Here is a 20572-nt window from a genome sequence, read left to right on the forward strand (position 1 = left end):
AAATGTTTACTCTAAAAAATAGTCTGTCTTTTTAATGTCTGCAAGTCACAAATCTTTAGCTGATGTCATTGCTTGTAGACGTTTGACGATTTCCAAAGAAACTATCTGTCATTGAATGGCACAACGCCGATGAGTCCCTATGCAACAAGCGCATATGACACAGTATGGACAGTTGCCTTGACGCTCCGGGAACTTTTACAGAACCCTAACCGCCAACTTAATACGGTGCCCTACGACGACGCCCGTGGTCTTGTCACGGAGATGATGGCAACATTAGAATATCTCACCTTTGATGGGTTATCAGTAAGTATATTATATAAACGACGCAGTATATTACTGGCATATCTTTGTTAATTAGATGTCAACATCTTCAAACAGAATACGTGGATACATATGGAAAGAAAGTACACCCCTGTAGTGGCCTATTTGTTTTTGTTATTACATATTGGAATCGGACTGCCTTATTATTTCGTGTACGCCTGAGAAAATGACATGTTATCTTAAATGTAGCACGATTAAATCACACAGGTTTATTTCATTTTCCCTATTTTCATATCTCTTAACTTCATTCAAGTGGCGTTATCATGTACACGCCAGATATTTATGATAACGAAAAGAGTATTATCAGCTTATTTTGTCATTTAGCAAGAAACTCTGTATTTGTCAATAGGCATTCGTTCTTTCATTTTTTGATCAATTAAGATAAAGTTGTTTTACAATAATGTAAGAAATTAATGCACAAGGATCACCAAAAATTACGTTGCAGTCAAGTTGGAAAAGACCAAGTTGGAAACGGCAACCATTTTGATTCGGTTTCAAAACACAGAATATTATTAAAGGGATATTTTTTTTAATATAATTGTACAGTTTATGAATTTATGAATGAGTTTACTATCATTCAAGCGATAGGTCATACTGTTTTTATTAAATTCTCAAAACCTATATAAGAACTGTACTATTCTACTACTGTCTATCCATGGTAATGGCCATAGAAACCAGGTGGGTTTGGGTTTTTGACGTCTCTGAACTTAGGAAATACTAGATAATTATGTTATAATAATTAGATTATATTAGGAGATTAAAAGGCGATAACACAACATTACGCTGAATTAAACACGTCCATGGATATATTGCACCTTTGCATGTCATTAGGGTTATGTTGATCAAATATCAAAATCAAGCCTATGTAAATATACAAGGCTAACTGTATCAAACCACTTATTAGATATGTTAGAAACAATCTAGCAAATCTAATTAAATATCACCTAGGATATATCGACCAATCATTGTCCTTTATCAACAAGAATACAAACCGTCATGAAGTTGAAATCAAATGTCCTTACAGACTTGGCTACATCAATCTATAGCTTCAATCGTTACATTTTACGTAAACCATAATTCAATCCCCTTCTCAAATGTATGATAATCATGATGATTTCAATTTTACAATTAGCTTTTTGAAATGCTTCATATTATTCGATTTCCATGCACATGTAATTGTTGACGGATTGAAAACGGTTTTCGACAAATGTGTTCTTGCTCTCGTTCCACCGATATTGAGTATATATTACGCTTGTGTTTCACCTCAAACATATCAGTATTCTCTCCTTTTTGGTTTTTTAAATGACATTCTTCCTTTTCCTATTACATTTTTCTGTCCCAAATCAATTACTTTCCGAAATCTTTCCTGGACTCGTACCATACATAAATGAACACATATTCAGTTTAAGTTGGTTTATGTACAGGGACCAGTCTCTTTCCAAGGACCTGATCGAAGAGGGCTAGCTGTAGTCAAACAAAACCAAGGTAAGTGACGACCAGACCGAAGGAGATTAGCTGTAGTCAAATAAAACCGAGGTAAGTGACGACCAGACCGAAGGAGACTAGGTGTAGTCAAACAAAACCGAGGTAAGTAACGACCAGACCGAAGGAGACTAGCTGTAGTCAAACAAAACCGAGGTAAGTGACGGTCAGATAGGAGGAGGCTAGGTGTAGTCAAACAAAACCGAGGTAAGTAACGACCAGACCGAAGGAGATTAGCTGTAGTCAAACAAAACGGAGGTAAGTGACGACCAGACTGAAGGAGACTAGCTGTAGTCAAACAAAACCAAGGTAACTGGCGACCAGACCGAAGGAGACTAGATGTAGTCAAACAAAACAGAGGTAAGTGACGACCAGACTAAAGGAGTTCAGCTGTAGTCAAACAAAACCGAGGTAAGTGACGACCAGACCGAAGGAGATTAGCTGTAGTCAATCAAAACCGAGGTAAGTGACGACCAGACCGAAGGAGTCTGGCTGTAGTCAAACAAAACCGAGGTAAGTGACGGCCAGATCTGAAGGAGACTAGATGTAGTCAAACAAAACCGAGGTAAGTGACGACCAGACTGAAGGAGACTAGATGTAGTCAAACAAAACCGAGGTAAGTGACGACCAGACCGAAGGATACTAGCTGTAGTCAAACAAAACCGAGGTAAGTGACGACCAGACCGAAGGAGACTGGCTGTAGTCAAACAAAACCGAGGTAAGTGACGACCAGACCGAAGGAGACTAGGTGTAGTCAAACAAAACCGAGGTAAGTGACGACCAGACCGAAGGAGACTGGCTGTAGTCAAACAAAACCGAGGTAAGTGACGACCAGACGGAAGGAGACTAGGTGTAGTCAAACAAAACCAAGGTAACTGACGACCAGACTGAAGGAGACTAGCTGTAGTCAAACAAAACCGAGGTAAGTGACGACCAGACTGAAGGAGACTAGCTGTAGTCAAACAAAACCGAGGTAAGTGACGACCAGATCGGAGGAGACTAGGTGTAGTCAAACAAAACCGTGGTAAGTAACGACCAGACCGAAGGAGACTAGCTGTAGTCAAACAAAACAGAGGTAAGTGGCGACCAGATCGAAGAAGACTAACTGTAGTAAAACAAAACCGAGGTAAGTGACAACCAGACGGAAGGAGACTAGGTGTAGTCAAACAAAACCGAGGTAAGTGACGACCAGACGGAAGGAGACTAGCTGTAGTCAAACAAAACCAAGGTAAGTGACGACCAGACTGAAGGAGACTAGGTGTAGTCAAACAAAACCGAGGTAAGTGACGGCCAGACCGAAGGAGACTAGCTGTAGTCAAACAAAACCGAGGTAAGTGACGACCAGACCGAAGGAGATTAGCTGTAGTCAAACAAAACCAAGGTAACTGACGACCAGACCGAAGGAGACTAGCTGTAGTCAAACAAAACCGAGGTGAGTGACGACCAGACCGAAGGAGACTAGCTGTAGTCAAACAAAACCAAGGTAACTGACGACCAGACCGAAGGATACTAGCTGTAGTCAAACAAAACCGAGGTTAGTGACGACCAGACCGAAGGAGACAAATAAAAGTGACGACAGAATTTCAATATTAGATTTGTTATAAAAGGCATTGAGTGCAATATTCAGTCATTGCAGCCCATATCTAAATTAAAACTTAGGTGAGCGTTTTGCCATGCTATATATTGATGTACATTTAAGAAATGCATATAAAACGTCATGGGATTAACATTCAGCTGAATATGTGATTTATGTTTTTTGCTAAATCATGTCCTTCACATTGTGTTTAATGCAACTGAAAACATTGTACTATCTCGATTATCGATCGATTGACCAATGGTGAGTGTTTGAATGATAACTCTGAAATAGACAGACACAATATAGTCAAGTGTCATGTACAATGTACGCGTAGTGTGATATACACATCAATAATTCTCCCTTTTTCTACCGCTAGTAAATAATGTATAGATGTATTTAATCAACTTTACCTGTTTCTTCTGAGGAAAATCTAGAAAATCGTGTGATGATGGAAAACCTTTGCCTACATATCAATTTTTGTCAATTTAGTACAATTTCCTGATTTTTTTGTGCAGTTGGTGTATTTGGGTAGTGTGTAATATGATTGTAGGTATAACTTTTTTTGTTCTAATGTAGGTGGTCATATGGTGACAGTGGCGATGTACGAGTTGGACAAGGAAATTCTGAACTTCCATTGCCTTGACTGTGTTGATGTGCACTGGATGGGTAAGTTTCCTGTATTGACAATATTACATACACCAAGAGTATTTACACTACATACGTATAAAGGTATATCAAAGAGAGAAAGTATCAATTATCAAAGACAAATTACATTACTGTATTATATATGCCTGATTATATAGAGGTTACACAACGAGTTGTTGTTTGATATAGAATTTATTTCACACGAGTAAGTTATTTTTAAAAGCTCTAAAGCTCGTGTCTTTTGTAAGTTTAAAAAAATAACTTACTCGGGTAAATAAATTAGATATCCAAAAATCACGAGTCGTGTGACTTGTTTCTACCACAATGATATCGGCTTGAATCAAAGGGAAATGTGGCCAAGTCTTACTTCGTGTATGCAAATAAGGTGTACAGGTGACGGCCGGGACCCGGTAATGTGACGTCATTCGATTATTGATGACGTCAATAATAATTGCAGCTCGGGTCAAAGTTCGAGTTCTTGACCAATCAAAAGACCAGAAGGTCATATTCCACTAGCGACATTAAACATATACAAATGTATATATATCCAACAGTCGGCAAAGGAGGTGGTGCATAGGAGGGCTAAATCGGCCCACAGCGATTTTTTTCCCGGAGACATATTTTTGTCAAAAGCATAATATCCCCGATTATGTGGGAGGAATTAATTTCCAATCCTCAATGTATATATTCTTTTTTTGGTGATTTCATTATTTCCCCATAAAACTGCATAAGAAGCTAATGTTTTGACCACTAACTATTATAGAACATATTTTTATTTCCTATTTGTGAAACAAATTCACCCCATTTGTTTAAGGTTTAATTTTGTATATGAATCATCACGCTCCGTGACACTTAAATTAAATTTCAGCCTAATTTGATGTCATCTTTGTGAAAATCATTGTTTTTAACTTTTCATTTAAAGTCTAATACCACAAAGTTATTGATGGAGTACTATCAAAATTTCCGGTTAGAAATAATCTATGGATATTCATAAACATTTAATGAAACAACTTTATTTGGTGAATTACTGGATATGCCAAGATTTTATTATTGTTAAATGCATACACCCCCAATTTTGGACAACATATCAAAGTACCGAAAGTACTGAAAATAGAGACAAATGCTAAAAATCCAACAAAAATAACAATGCAATCAGACTTTACTGCTTGTGTCAGACAGGGTGCTCCTTTTTAACCCTTGGTTTTTTAATACAATTTACTTCATCACCTTTCTTTGTATGCAAAACTCTTTTGTTATCCAGTAATTTTTTATGATTTTTTTTGGTTGTGTATTAAGATTAATATGCAAACATGTTTTTTAAAAGCAAAATTTGATAGTACTCCAACGATTATTACATTTTATCTACTTAACAAATAAAAGAAAATTTCAAGAAGGTAAATTTTTAACTGAAAATTTTGCTAAAAAAGCTGTAATTACACTTTCTATTATACAAATTCATGCTAAACACACATGTTTTTATAAAATATAACATCACATGAGACTATCAATGTAATATGAAATTTATCAAGTACTTTTGTACAAGAAATATATTTAATTTAAAAGGGAGGGTACACATTTTTTTACAGAAATCATGTTAGGTGGCGCTGCGTATACAGCATTTGCCAATTTTCGTTTTAGTGTCTAAAATGACATGTATTTGGTAAAAGTCTATCATAATATCATGCATAAAATAAGATTCGGCCGTGGGCCGCCATGCACCACCTTCTTTATACAATGGCTTGAGAGTGGAATAACACAGTGTATTGTGGTAGACATAATTATATCACACATGTTATACTAATCAACAATAGTTTCCGAAAATCTTATATCTAGTACACATAAAACAAATATTGATCCAGGCTATCGATCTGATCATTCCATGCCATATATAACTTTAGTATTTAACGAATTTAAGAGAGGAAAAGGGTTATGGAAGTTTAATAATTCACTGCTAAACGATTTGGAGTATCTGACACTAATTAATAAACATATAGTAGAAATTAAAACCCTGTATGCTGTACCAATATATAATAAGAATTATTTAGCAGATGTCTCAGATGAAGATATTCAATTTACAATAAATGATCAGCTTTTTTTAGAAACTGTTTTATTTGAAATTAGGGGTAACACCATTTCTTATTCATCTTATAAGAAAAAAACAGAGAGCTATTGAAGAACAATCCCTTAGAGAGCAAGTAAAAGGATTAGAAGAGCAAGATAATGTTAACTTGGAAGATTTAAATAGAGTGAAGGGAGAATAAGAGTCCATCAGAAAACATAAGCTCAAGGGAAATATATTAAGATCTAAGGTTAAATGGGTTGAAGAGGGAGAGAAGCCGTCCAGATATTTTTTTAATTTAGAAAATAGGAACTTTATTACTAAAATCATACCTATAATTGAAAAAGATGATGGTGAGATAATTAGAAACCAAGAGGAAATTTTAAATGAAGTTAAACAATTTTATGAAAAACTGTATTCAGAGGATAGTGAATTACATGATGTAAACTTAAATGAATATCTTTATTATGATAATATACCAGGATTGAATATTTTAGAATCAAACAGTTTAGAGGGTAATATTACTTACAAGGAGGCTTCTCAAACTCTTAAAATTATGAAGAATAATAAAAGTCCAGGATCAGATGGGTTTACTGTAGAGTTTTCAAAATCTTTTTGGAAACAGTTAGGGCATTTTGTAGTCAGATCAATTCAACACGGGTTTAATATTGACAAACTTTCACAATCACAAAGACAGGGGATCATAACTTGTTTACCAAAGGGAGATAAGCCAAGGCAGTATATTAAGAATTGGAGACCCATTTCGCTCTTAAACACAGTGTATCTTCATCTATCATTTATCTTCATTTTTCAATATTAAACGAGGTTGTCGTCAAGGTGACCCTGTCTCTCCATACCTATTCATTTTATGTGCAGAAGTGCTAGGAATTAGGATAAGGAATAATGTAAATATTCAGGGAATTGATATTGAAGATACTCCTATATTATTGTCTCAGTACGCTGATGATACATCAGTCATTCTTGATGGGTCAAGAAAGTCATTACAAGAAACATTGAAAGAGTTAAAAAAAATATGCTGAAAAATCTGGTCTAAAGATAAACAAGGGTAAGACTGAAGTTATTTGGATAGGTAGTAGAAAATAAAGCGAAGAAAAGTTTTGTCCAGAATGGAATTTACATTGGGGGAAAAGTACATTTACATTATTGGGTATTGAGTTTAATGTAGATTTATATAGAATGGTTAGAATGAATTTTGACAAAAAACTAGTAAAACTTAAATCACTCCTGAGTAACTGGAATAAGCGGATTCTTACACCTATTGGTAAAATACAAGTTATAAAGTCGTTATTGGTTTCACAACTCAACTACTTATTCATATCATTGCCAAACCCTGATATATCCTTCATTAAAAAATTAAATTCGGAACTTTATAATTTTCTTTGGAACATTAAAGTTGACAAGGTAGGAAGAGATATTATTGTAAAAGAATATAATGAAGGAGGGCTTAGAATGGTGGATTGATATTCTTTTATTAGAGCTTTGAAGTTAACATGGATAAGAAGATTATACTCTAAGTCAAGTAAATGGCAATACATTTTCGCAAAAAATATTGATATAGGCATTTTGGCTAATTGTGGAGCAGAATACATTAAAAAATGTGAATCTAGATGTAAAAATCTGTTTTGGAAAGATGTATTTAAGTCTTGGAGCTGTCTTATAGAAAAAACAACACAATTAAATAGTAAGTATGTTTACCCAATACTGAAAACACCCATTTGGTTTAATAAAGATTTAAAAGTAAATAGAAAAGTAGTATTTTATCAGGGATGGTATAAAAAGGGTATTGTTATACTTCATGATCTTATGAAACATCCCCACCTATTGACATTTTACAGTTTTCAGGAGTTTACAGCAAAATTCAATGTTAACACAAATTTTTTAACTTACCAGGGTATTATTAATTCCGTCAGGGACTTTCTATTGCACAGACAATTTGATAATATTAACTTATCTTATCCCTTTATTCCCAATAATTTAGAAATTTTTCTTAAAAAGCAAGAAAGGGTCAAAAGATTTCTACAGCATTCTTTGTAGTAATAAAATCCTACCTACTGGTAAAAGGAAGTGGAACAACTTATTTGAAATAGATGAAGAAACTTGGAGATATATATATTTGACCCCTTTTCGAATTACTAGAAGCTCAAAATTACTGTGGTTACAATATAGAATAAACCAGCACATATTAACAACAAATTCATATTTATTCAAAATTGGTCTAACTGATACGCCATATTGCTTCTTTTGTAAAACAGAAATAGAAACAATAACTCACATATTTTGGGAGTGCAGAGAAGTACAAATTTTTTTGAACACTTTGAATTTTTGTTAGATGCATTATTGATTCCATTTTCTTTTAATAAACAAACCTTTATTTTTGGCATGCTTAACAACAAAAACATATATTATGCAACAGACAATCTGATTTTACTTATAATGAAACAATATATTTATAGATCAAGATGTTTAGAGCAAAACTTATCAGTAACGGCATTGAAATCCATTATCAAGGATAATTACAGTGTTCTGAAATATATTTGCATTGATAAAGGAAATAGGAGTTTGGAAAAAGTTAATACTGATTGGAAAAAATGGAGTAAACTGATAGAAATAACACCCAACCCCTGACAGAAAAACAAAGATGAAATAAAAAGTTTTATATGATTTTATTAATAATCTATTAAAGCATTCATAAATAACTATGCATTTTACTGCAACCAGCTATATATTTAAATTCTAATGACACAGAATCTCTCTCTCTCTCTCTCTCTCTCTCTCTCTCTCTCTCTCTCAAATTAACTTACAGTTATAAATATGTTTAGTGTCTTCATTAATTAATCAATATAACAAATATTGATACCTGTAAATGATACTGATTATTTCTAATGATGTGGTGGTGATGATGTTAATGAGTAATTGATGGGTGTGATGGGAATGAATAACAGATGGATGATGCTGAATCAATGACTGATATTTGATTAATGAAAATGATGACTTATACTTATAACGATGATGTTGATGATTTATTGATGATGAGGATGAAGAAGATGATGATGATGATGAAGAATGGTGATTGATTTATGAAGATAATTTATTGATGATGATGATGATGATGATGATGATGATGAATGATAGTTGATTTATGAAGATGATTTACTGATGATTATGATGATGATGGATGAATGTGAGAACTTGACATGATGATGATGATGGATGAAGGTGAGAATAGACATGATGATGATGATGATGATGATGGATGAAGGTGAGAATGGACATGATGATGATGATGATGATGATGATGGATGAAGGTGAGAATTGGACATGATGATGATGATGATGAAGGTGAGAATTGAAGTTGATCAGAGTGAGAAAGATATTATTATAATGATACATGTATACATATTGAATGCATCTGGAAAATAAAAAAGTTACAAAAAAAAAAAAAAAAAAATACTAATCAACAATTAATAAATGCCCACACAATATTTTGAATAGTTTTTGTTTGTTCTTTGGGTTAGAACACACATATTGCGTCCATATGCTTTAATGTTATGCATTATTTACAGATGGAAAAATACCTAAGGACAAAGTGCTTATCGTCATGCATAAGAAAATGATCGAAGACCGAGTATTCTACGTCATTACGTCGTGTTGTGCTGTTGGAATTATTGCCGCGACCTGCTTTCTGTGCTTTAACCTGTGTAAACGTAAATCGAGGTAAATATCGGACATACAAACATACAATTCCCTTTAATACTAATTTCCTTCTTATCCAGTTTTAATTTCCTAGAAAATCTTGGTTTTTGTCTACAGTTTAAAATTGTTTTTTTTATAAGTATACCACACTATATTTTTTTTGCAACATTCTAAATTTTGAATTTTGCAAGAGTATCATACACTCTCTTTACTTCACTAAATTGTCTCTATAAAAACGAGGTATTAAGCAAGTACAATATCACATTCAATGTCACCCGTAATGAAGACGAAGTACGTACCAAAATATCCCAGCATTCCGCTATACAACCAGAATGTATAAGGTATCAACAAAACATGAATCTTTCACTGCAGCAGAAGTGCTGGAATCATTAGTGTAACTTGAGGCGATATATCCTTATTACGACACCAGACTTTATGGGTTTTTGAGTATTGAACGGACTACTATCGTTTACTTTCCCAGTCTTCATCTACAATAATGTAGGCATCAACACGTTAGCTCCTTAGTATCACTGAGTAGTCCTAGAAAGACAGAACAAGTACATGCTGTAGTTGTATTTAAAAAAATGACAATACGGTATCTTACTGTAAATTTGTAATGACAGATTCTGATATAGTATGTGTTCTTTGTACAATCCTTTTCAGTTACAAGTGGTGTACGATTCTTGGTTTGGTGAAACATGCACGTCTTGTTTAATTCACTTGGATATTGACAGTTATGGAAATACACATGTACTTTAAGGTTTTTTGTCGTCTCCCAGGTATCTGTACTTTATGCCCTAAGGACGAAAGAGTTTATGATACAGTTTAATTACGAATTTACATGTACTATGTCTCTCAATATGTTTTGAAAGGTACTATGATCTTGTGTTGTTTTTGTACAGTGTTCTTTATGTTTTGTAATATGTAAGATTAAGTATATACTAAAGTGTTATAGATACAAACAACACAACATTCATTTATTGTATCTGCAGCTAATGAGTCAAGCCCGTGATAATGAACTCTGTATCAATAGCAGCATATGAACAAAACATTTTATCTAAGTATCCTAATGTATGCTCAAAATCTGAAAATATAACCTCATTTTTATCTTTGTGTCATCTGCAGCCGAGGAGCAAAACATATCAACTTGAATGCAAATATGAATACTCCCAAGGCATGAAATTATCATTACAACTGTTGAATAACATTTAGTTTATAAAACACGTGGAATAAACTCTTAATATCTTTTGATTGGTTGACACGGTAACCTTCGACCCGGACTATTTTTCAGTCACGTGATTCAATGCAATTTGATTGCCTAACGCTTGAGGCTGCTTCACGATGACCTTGAAATGATAATGCATAAGAAGTAGATCCGAGTTGTTTTGTTATATTCTTGGAATTATATGTAGATTTTTATAAATGTATTGCTTTGAAAGAATAAACCTACTTATTATTTCGTTATGATTTGTAATAAATTGTAATATTTGCATAAGTTTTCCAATTAGTCAGTTTGGTATATTAATTAGCGGCATTTCAAATTAAGTCATATCCTTATACCACACCTGACATTGTAAAAAGTTCATTCTCAGAATAGCTTTTCTATTGTGTTTGAAACAGGTCACACAAACTCGTGGTGGCTGTATATGATATTTCTTTCATTGTCGTTAGTTATTTTTCAAAAGAGACAAAAAGCACTCGCTAAAGCTCCTGTTTTTGAAAAATAACTAACTCAAGTGAAAACATACCATATACAACATCCACTGCCGTTAAGTTACGTATCCGGTTAAAAATGAAATTCAAGTTACCATTATATCATTGTTTCATATAATGAGTCAGAAGCATTGATGATCGTATCCTGTACATAAATGTCAAAAGCTCCCTGTGAGAGACATGAATGCCATGGTATGTTTGATAAATATCACTAAGGATATTGGAACTTCAAGCCATGCCCTTTGCTGATCATCAGCTAACATCCATCCTACTTTTACACAACATCGTTATTGATTACGTCAAATGCCAGATAAAAACTTCACAGTCAAATTAAATGAATAGCTGACAATTTTGCGCGTGTAGGATCCAACATTCAACAATGCAGGGAATTATCACGATGCATTCTTCTATGTAACACACGGCGAATTTTAATGTCAGACGTGTGCCTTGTATACCAAATACGATGTATTATATAATGGTATGATGATAATCCACAATTTAATTAAGAGGAACTACCGTAATGCATATTTTCTATTTAGGTTTATATTTTTTTCAGTCCTACAATTAACAATGTGGCTGTCAATGAGAATATCTAATAAAACTGATGGAGTGATGATTATGATATCCCTAGTTAATTACAAAGACTTAATTCAGTACATACTTCTGTTTAGGTACATTAACTTGTCCTACATCTGTCGGTGGAAGGATATGATGTAATTGATTGGGTAATGATTATCCAATCCTTCATATGTCTGTGTAGGTACATTAAGTTGTCCAACATAAATATAACTGTCGGTGGCAGAATATGATGTAATTGATTGGGTAATGAGTATCCAACCCTTACATAGTTAATTATAACGAATTACCGTAATACATATTTCTGTTTAGGTACATTAACTTGTCCTACATTAATATAGCTGTCGGTCGGAGTATATGATGTAATTGACGGGCTGATGATTATCCAACCCTTATCATAGTTGATTATAAAGAATAACCGTAATACATATTTCTGTTTAGGTACATTAACTTGTCCTACATTAATATAGCTGTCGGTCGGAGTATATGATGTAATTGACGGGCTGATGATTATCCAACCCTTATCATAGTTAATTATACAGAATTACCGTAATACATAATTTCTGTTTAGGTACATTAAGCTGTCTAGTCCCACACTAAACAATGTGGCTGTCGGAGGCTGTATCTTGGTGTATGGCGGTGTCATGCTGCTGGGATTTGACGACAGGAGGATCAGACAGGACCAATATCCAGTTTTCTGTACGGTATGTTATTATTTTTCTGGTTTGTCATTGTTCGATATGACTGATGTCAAGCAGGTCTAACGTTACAGTGATGTATTCTGTAAGGATGATAACGTCATATAAATTGTATATTTATCATTAATTTTAGTTTCTGAATAATGGGTTTAGTACAATTTCAGTTCTGGATTTTTTCAGACACGGGCATTCTTCTTCGCAGCTGGGTTTTCATTGGCGTTCGGGTCGATGTTCACTAAGACGTACCGCGTCCATCAGATCTTCACAAGGGCAAACAGAGGTCTCATTAAAAATAAGGTACAAACGAGCGTTAATCACTTCCACAGGAACACCAGACTATTTAGAAAACAATTCCTGCCAAATACAAGACTAACATCGAAAAATAATAAGTACATAAAAATAAATATAAAGCAATAGTGAAAAAATAATAATGCATTTCATATATCATAGCCCCATATCACGTCAGTACAATATCAATAACAAACTACTAACTTGTATCCAGGAAGTTCTAACAATTGTAGTTTGCTTCATCACTGATATTACCCGAATGGACCATAGACAACCAATGTCAAACGGCATTGTTAGCGAATATAAATACGGACATGTATTGTCACTGGTACCTTTTACTACATCGGTATCATCTTCTTACCTGCATCATTTCCTTAATGGTATCATCTTTTTACCGGTACCATCTCCGTACCGGTATCATCTTTTTACCGGTACCATCTCCGTACCGGTATAGGCTCCCTAACTGTATCATCTCTTTACCGGTACCATCTCCGTACCGGTATCATCTTTTTACCGGTACCATCTCCGTACCGGTATAAGCTCCCTAACTGTATCATCTCTTTACCGGTATCATCTCCCTACCGGTATCATCTCCTTACCGGTATCACCTCATTACCGGTACCATCTCATTACCGGTACCATCTACTTACCGGTATCACTTCATTACCGGTACCATCTCCTTACCGGTATCACTTCATTACCGGTACCATCTCCTTACCGGTATCACTTCATTACCGGTACCATCTCCTTACCGGTACCATCTCCTTACCGGTACCATCTCTTTACCAGTATCATCTCCTTACCAGTATCACCTCATCACCGGTATCATCTCCTTACCGGTACCATCTTCTTACCGGTATCACCTCATTACCGGTATCATGTCCTAATCATTATCATCTCTTTAAGGGTATGCTTCTGAGAGGTAGCACTATAAATCAGCAAAAGTTCCGGTCTATCACTAGGAGACTTAACACGAACATACCGCAGCCTCCCAAAACACACATACGCACTCGCCACACGCATGCATGTCGCACGCACGGGAGGCCGTCCTTAAATGACCTTAGCTGTTAATAGGACGTTAAACAAAATAAACCAAACCAAACCAAACCAAACCAAACCAGTATCATCTCTCTACCGGTATCATTTTCCTACCGGTACCTTCTCCTTAATGGTACCATCTCCCTACCGGTATCTTCTCCTTAACGGTACCATCTCCCTACCGGTATCATTTACCTAACGGTGTCTTTTCCTTAATGGTATCATCTCCTAACCGCTGTCAATTTTTATCACTGAATGTGCAAATTTATACACTGGTATGCCAATTTTCTACATATTGTTAATGTTACACTGTATAGAGGATGCCCTTTTTTAAACTACATGCATTATCTTCCATCTGGTAATACTAAACTACAATTAATGAGTCGTCAGCATTACAGTGTTGATAGGCTAAAGGAGGAAACTTATACACATAGTTGTGCTGTCTGTTTACAGCTACTGAAGGACAAACAACTGTTGTTTATCATCGGTGCTCTACTCGTCATTGACTCCTCTATCCTAATAGTATGGATCTTTGTCGACCCCATGCATAGACAGATCGCAAACTTGACAGTCGGCGTAAGTACACATGCCAGAGGGATTTAGTTTATGTCAAACTTACAGAGTGGTTGATCCCCTAATTGACAATAGTTTATAGACACAGGTTAATACCGTACCTGCTTGAATGATAGAGATAATCAGAGCGTTTTAATTCGGACAATATGTCGCGTGTTAGGAGATACATTCCCGAAATGTATATGTAGTAGACCTAATTCAACACAAATATTACCGATAATCGATTGATAGCATTGTTAAACATATTGTACAAACATGCCATATATTTGTACTATAATTTAACTTTAATATAATAATACTTTAATATAACGTCATTAAATTAGGATTTAATGTTTTGGTGAGAAGCATAAGACAGATTGTGTATGATCAAACTCTACGTACTATGCTGCAGCCCTCCGACGAAGATATCGATGTGTGGTATATATCACAGATTTCCACCTGTCATTCAAACCATATACAGAAATGGCTTGGTGCTTTCTACGCCTTCAAAGGACTTCTCCTCGTGTTTGGAGTGTACATGGCATGGGAAACACGTAACGTTAAAATTCCGGTGCTGAACGACTCCCAGTACATCGGACTAAACGTGTACAATGTTGTACTGATGAGCAGTATCGTGGTGGTGTTATCAAATATCCTGTCCGATCAGCCAACAATGGCCTACATCCTGGAGTCCGCCTTCGTCCTGCTCTCTACATCAGTAACACTGTGTTTGCTCTTCGTACCCAAGGTAAGGCCGATATTACCGTCCACAGTACTACTTAAATCAGGGTGTAATAAAACTGTTATACATCCACGGTACGTTTAATACCAACCGATATTATACATTACCATACCTCTGACAGTAATTAAAATGTCCCTGAATTTGGATTAAAGTGTTGACGGACGTCAGTATTGAACTATTATGATATTTCAATCTTGGTTGTGACACGCATTTTTATTCATTGACTCAACAAAATTATATTATCAGCCTATTACATAAAAACGACGTCGCCATTGGTAACGCCGCTTTTGACTGACTGATGCAACGGCGTTATACTCTCTAAGAGAAACGTGTATCTCCACAGGGATTGTTTGAAATAGACTGAATTATAAGGAATAAATTGAAAATATTTTGATGCTATGGAGGTATAACACAAAAACTAGTGTGTACTCTCATCATAAATCCGTTCGGGATTTATTGAGAGTAAACTCCGATTTTTGTTTTGTTATTTTACACAACATAATAAATATTCAAGTTAACCCCCCTAGTTATTATATGACGAGTCGTTCTATTTATAGATTTACGCCATTTTGACATGCAAGGGTGACCCGGTAGTAGTATCCTCGGGGATCGTGGTAGAGGACAAGACACGACGTTTCCTTGTGGACGAGAAGCGAGATCTGTACTACAGGGCAGAAGTGCAGAACCGTGTATATAAACGGGAGATCGTAGAGGTATGTGGTTTAGTGATCAATTATGGTATCGGTTAGCCTAACCAGACCTTCGAGTAATACCATTACACATAATCCGAATTATTTAAACATTTCAGTTCCGTTCTGAACTAGTTTAACAGTTAAGTTAAGAGCCGTGGATATTATGTACTCATCTATCTCGATGACGGTACACAGATTATATGGTATTTCAGTTAGACCAGGAGATATGTAGGCTGGAACGTTTGTTAGAGCTGCCCCTACAGCCTTTCCCTAAACTAACAGATGACATTCTCCATCTACTGCCGGAATCCCGCGTGGATCCATCGCCTGCCATCAGACGCCGCAGATTACAGGAACTGGAAAGGTACGCAGTATTATCTCAACTCTTCTAACAATTTGTAAGTCATAGCATCAACTTATTTCCCCAGTTACTCAAACAAGTAGATATAAACCTATTAGAATGTAATAATAGAAACAATTAGAATGTAATAATAGAAACAATTAGAATGTAATTATAGGAACAATACGTAAGAAACATTCTGCCTTCTTAGGAAATTTATTGTCCTATATTTCTCACGAGATTGCAGACAAATTACGCACGTTATTCAATTTGTCTGCAAACCTATAAAAACTGCATGGCAATATTTTTAACGGATATTTCCGTTTAAATTTAAGTTTTTCTTATATTTAACCTGTAACAGTGCTGTCGTATTTCGAAATTAAATTTTGTGCTGTCAATTGGACCAGTCGAGATGTTATGAGTACGACAGACCGTTCCCGGCAAAAATAGATCATGGAATTAAATACAAAACTACAAAATTATATCGATTAATTCCACTGTGAGGATGTTCATATCTTTTTTTAACACAACTATAGATTGATCAGTCGTTAATATAGCGACCTAAGAAAAAACGATGTAATTTAGTGACGAGGCTACGAACATGTTGTTTATATCCTAAACCAATGGGAATCATGATAATTCTCTATTTTGTATGGTAATTCTATTAGTTACAATGCAGAGCAAATTGAAACTTAATACCCGAAACAATCTGAAACCTACATGCGTGGAAAGATTTAAATGATTAATAAATAGTTTGACATAAAAAGTTTCTGAACAGATAGTCAGCACATGAATGATGACACACACTGCAGTCCATCACGTGTTTAAATCTTAATGTGTCGTTAAAAGGAACGACTTGTGAATGAAAGAGCTTAACTGTGATATGATATATGCGTAATTGGTAAAGTCAACGTTAATGCGACAGTTATTAGATAATAACTAAACGCTGTATCGTTGAAGTCTGTCAAATGTACATCTACATATGTTTTTTTTTCAAGTTTGTATGTATGAGCATAGATGTTTTACTTAGATAATATACAGTCTCTTGTTGGTAAACCTAAAACTCCCCTTCGGTTGAGATCTCACTTTCGCACTCAGGGTGATTCCGTGGTTTCTAGGGATCGGATGACTCCTTCCCCGGAATAAGATGTCAACAGTTTCATCGATGTGATATTTTTAAGGGTAACATTCTTAAGCTTGCAAGATTCGTTCGATTCGAGATATCCCTATTCCCGGAATAGGATCCATGTAAAATATTCTATTTTACCCTCACTTGTTTTTCAGCGATTTAAAAGATTATATAAACAATGATAGAATCACATATTGCTGACTTTTTTTAAAGAGCCGTTGCGTTTGTATATTTATAGATGCAATTCTATCTCTGACGGAGGAGAGGTATGCTTCGGATTATCTTCGGAGACATCCGGCGATGACTTTGCACCTTCAGTACATAATTCACTCCAGCCAAATTCAAAACCAGTGAGAAGGATGAGCATAAGGGAGGCTGCATCAGCCACAGCAAAAAAACTTTCAGAATTACGACGAAGTTTAAGTTTTAGGGCACCTTCCAGAAAGGGAACATTTTCAGTCAGTGACATGTCGAGAGATACGCATGCTTCCAAAAGTGAGTTTTCCCTGAGGCATTACTTCCAAGATATCGATGTTGATGATGACGATACCCTAGGTCGTACAAACTTTTCATCAATGAGTCGTAAATGGAATACAGACTCAACAATTTGTGAGCGATCTCGCGAGTGCAACAACTCTAGAAAACCAAGTCGAATAGACGACTCTCGACAGGGAAGCAAAAAATATCGACGAAAATCGAATGTGTTTGATCTCCAAGTGAAAATAACGCCATGTTCTGATGATGAAAGTTCCGTAGAAAATGCGGCATTCTGTGAAAATAGGAAAGACAGCAGCACGAAGGCGCGTAGATCCTTACACCGGGGTGACTTCATGAGACCATGTAAATCCACAGGAGATATGAATTATCTCCCACTCTGTCGAGTGACTGACGTTGATACAAACAGAGAGGGCAAAACAGTATCCAAACTTCAAAATATCGAACATTTGATTGCGAGGGAAAGACGTCGACGAATTATTAAGCTACAAAGTGACCTTGTGAAAATACAGCATGAACTTAAGGCTCTTAGTGATTTAGAATATGAAGTGTCAGATGTATGACGAAAATATTCTTTAGGAAATGATCATTATTAATAGCGTTGCACTGTGTACTCTGCACCAATCATACCATGTCAATTTATTGATTAAAACTGAACTGAACATTTACTTTCTTTCAGTTTTGGTTACACAACATATAGGAAGTTCTTTTATGACCTCTGATCGGGGTACTATAACAACAATATGATACCGACCGTTTAAATATAGATTTACACCAACGTACTAGAGGAGAACAGTACCTAAAGTTCCGGAAGGGTAAGCGTCTTTTGCTTTAATGACGAACTTCGCCATGCATTAAAGTCCAAATCAAGCTATTGACTAATTGTGAAGGATTTGGGAGTGACCAAAGAACGACCCTGTATAACAATCGATATCGAATACGTCTAAATCGATATCGCATAAATAGAATACCAGTGTTTACTTGGCCTACAGCAAACTTAGTTTTAAAGTTTTCATCAATTATGGCCTGCAATAATTACAATGCTTTTTTTTCGATATCTTGTTCGACATAGAAAAACCTCATCAAAACGATCTAAATTACATGTTGTCATACCGCACTATTTTTCTATTAAATGCAATTTTTTTTTATTAATAATGGATAACATAAGAATGTTTAAAATGTAATTTTGAACATATATGAATAGATGTTTACACACAATGTCATCACCGTGAAAGGATGACATGCGTGGCACGACCAACGACTCTGAGGTGTTAATGGAACATTGTATTGAGGCTACAAAAATGTATCAATAAAGTGGAAACAGTATAACAATTATAAACTACAATAGATTAAGTTTTTGGAGTATTATTTATGATTTAATAAGTACTGTTTAGGCAGATCTCAGCATTAGTGTTGATGTGACAGGAAGTGTTGACAATAGTACTGTTAAGACTGATCATAGCATTAGTGTTGATGTGACAGAAAGTGTTAAAATAGTACTGGTCAGGCTGATCACATCATTAGTGATGTGACAATAATTAATGTATAAACGTAGTAAGTAGTACGTATGATAGTTAATGGTAAACTCGATTGGTCTTCCCTTCATTCTGTGAGATATAGTAAAACAAAAGGCTTCATTCTACGGGGTTTATTGATGTGTTTTGTCTATTGCAAAGCCATTGTTAAATAACTATAACATTTGCCTGCAAACTTGGATACATATCGTCGATCCCTCCGTTAGACAATAACCCATTACCACCATTGTGTTAGGACGTCTCAACAGAATCCCCATTTGACATATCCGGAGCCATGTAAAGCTCTTCTAGGACGCCGCCAATGGTTGAGGGTCATTGACATACATCTCCAATGGCCAACCTATCAAAAATGCAATTAATAGAGAAAATCGAGTTGAAGACATTCATTCGTTCGATGACCTAACCTTTATTTTTCTAGGAAATATGGACCGATAGAACTGAGGACAGTTGGAGGAAGAGTTGTTAACTTAACATTTCGCCCAATACGTCTCCACCGTTGTCATTTTCTGACAGCTCGTAAATTGGGCTTGTGAGAGCTGTATACCGAGTACGAACCTAGTTCACCGAAAACAAGATCTTTCATTACCAGATTATATGGGATAAGAAGGAAACAGTCTAGAGAGAGAGGGGGAGAGAAAGAAGAAAATCAATATAATTGTTTTTAGGGGATATGAAGAATGGAATATATGTATCTGATCCTATGAAATAGTACAATGGGATCTATTAAGAATGATTATTGATAGACTGATTTGTAGAGTCGCTCTTACTGTCTTGTAAACATATTTGCACTCTGAAACAGTCAATATAAGACAATAGGGGATAAACAAAAGAAACTACACATCAAACTCGGCCGAACATACGTACGGAAATCCGAATATATAAATCAGATTATGGAGATATTCAAATTAGCAGTACTGATTATATGATGGAAATGCTTTGAACAAGGAATTTGAGCATGAATTTGAATGCGAACAAAA

The 20572-nt window shown here is 35.3% G+C and overlaps 1 protein-coding gene across 1 annotated transcript in view; it reads left to right on the top strand.

The window, feature by feature from the left end:
* The window catches only part of LOC117328895 (gamma-aminobutyric acid type B receptor subunit 2-like), a 59020-nt gene extending 39848 nt beyond the window's left edge, over nt 1-19172 (top strand). Inside the window, exons 7-17 of the mRNA XM_033886498.1 lie at nt 79-303; nt 1746-1806; nt 3956-4045; nt 9668-9818; nt 12658-12790; nt 12965-13081; nt 14564-14686; nt 15075-15410; nt 15962-16117; nt 16309-16460; nt 17804-19172. Coding sequence (XP_033742389.1) covers nt 79-303; nt 1746-1806; nt 3956-4045; nt 9668-9818; nt 12658-12790; nt 12965-13081; nt 14564-14686; nt 15075-15410; nt 15962-16117; nt 16309-16460; nt 17804-18623 — 2364 coding nt within the window. The 3' untranslated portion in view covers nt 18624-19172. The remainder of the gene's footprint in view (nt 1-78; nt 304-1745; nt 1807-3955; nt 4046-9667; nt 9819-12657; nt 12791-12964; nt 13082-14563; nt 14687-15074; nt 15411-15961; nt 16118-16308; nt 16461-17803) is intronic.
* The last annotated feature ends 1400 nt before the right edge of the window (nt 19173-20572 follow it).

The sequence above is a fragment of the Pecten maximus genome, chromosome 6 (genome assembly GCF_902652985.1).
Source record: "Pecten maximus chromosome 6, xPecMax1.1, whole genome shotgun sequence".
NCBI lineage: Eukaryota > Metazoa > Mollusca > Bivalvia > Pectinida > Pectinidae > Pecten > Pecten maximus.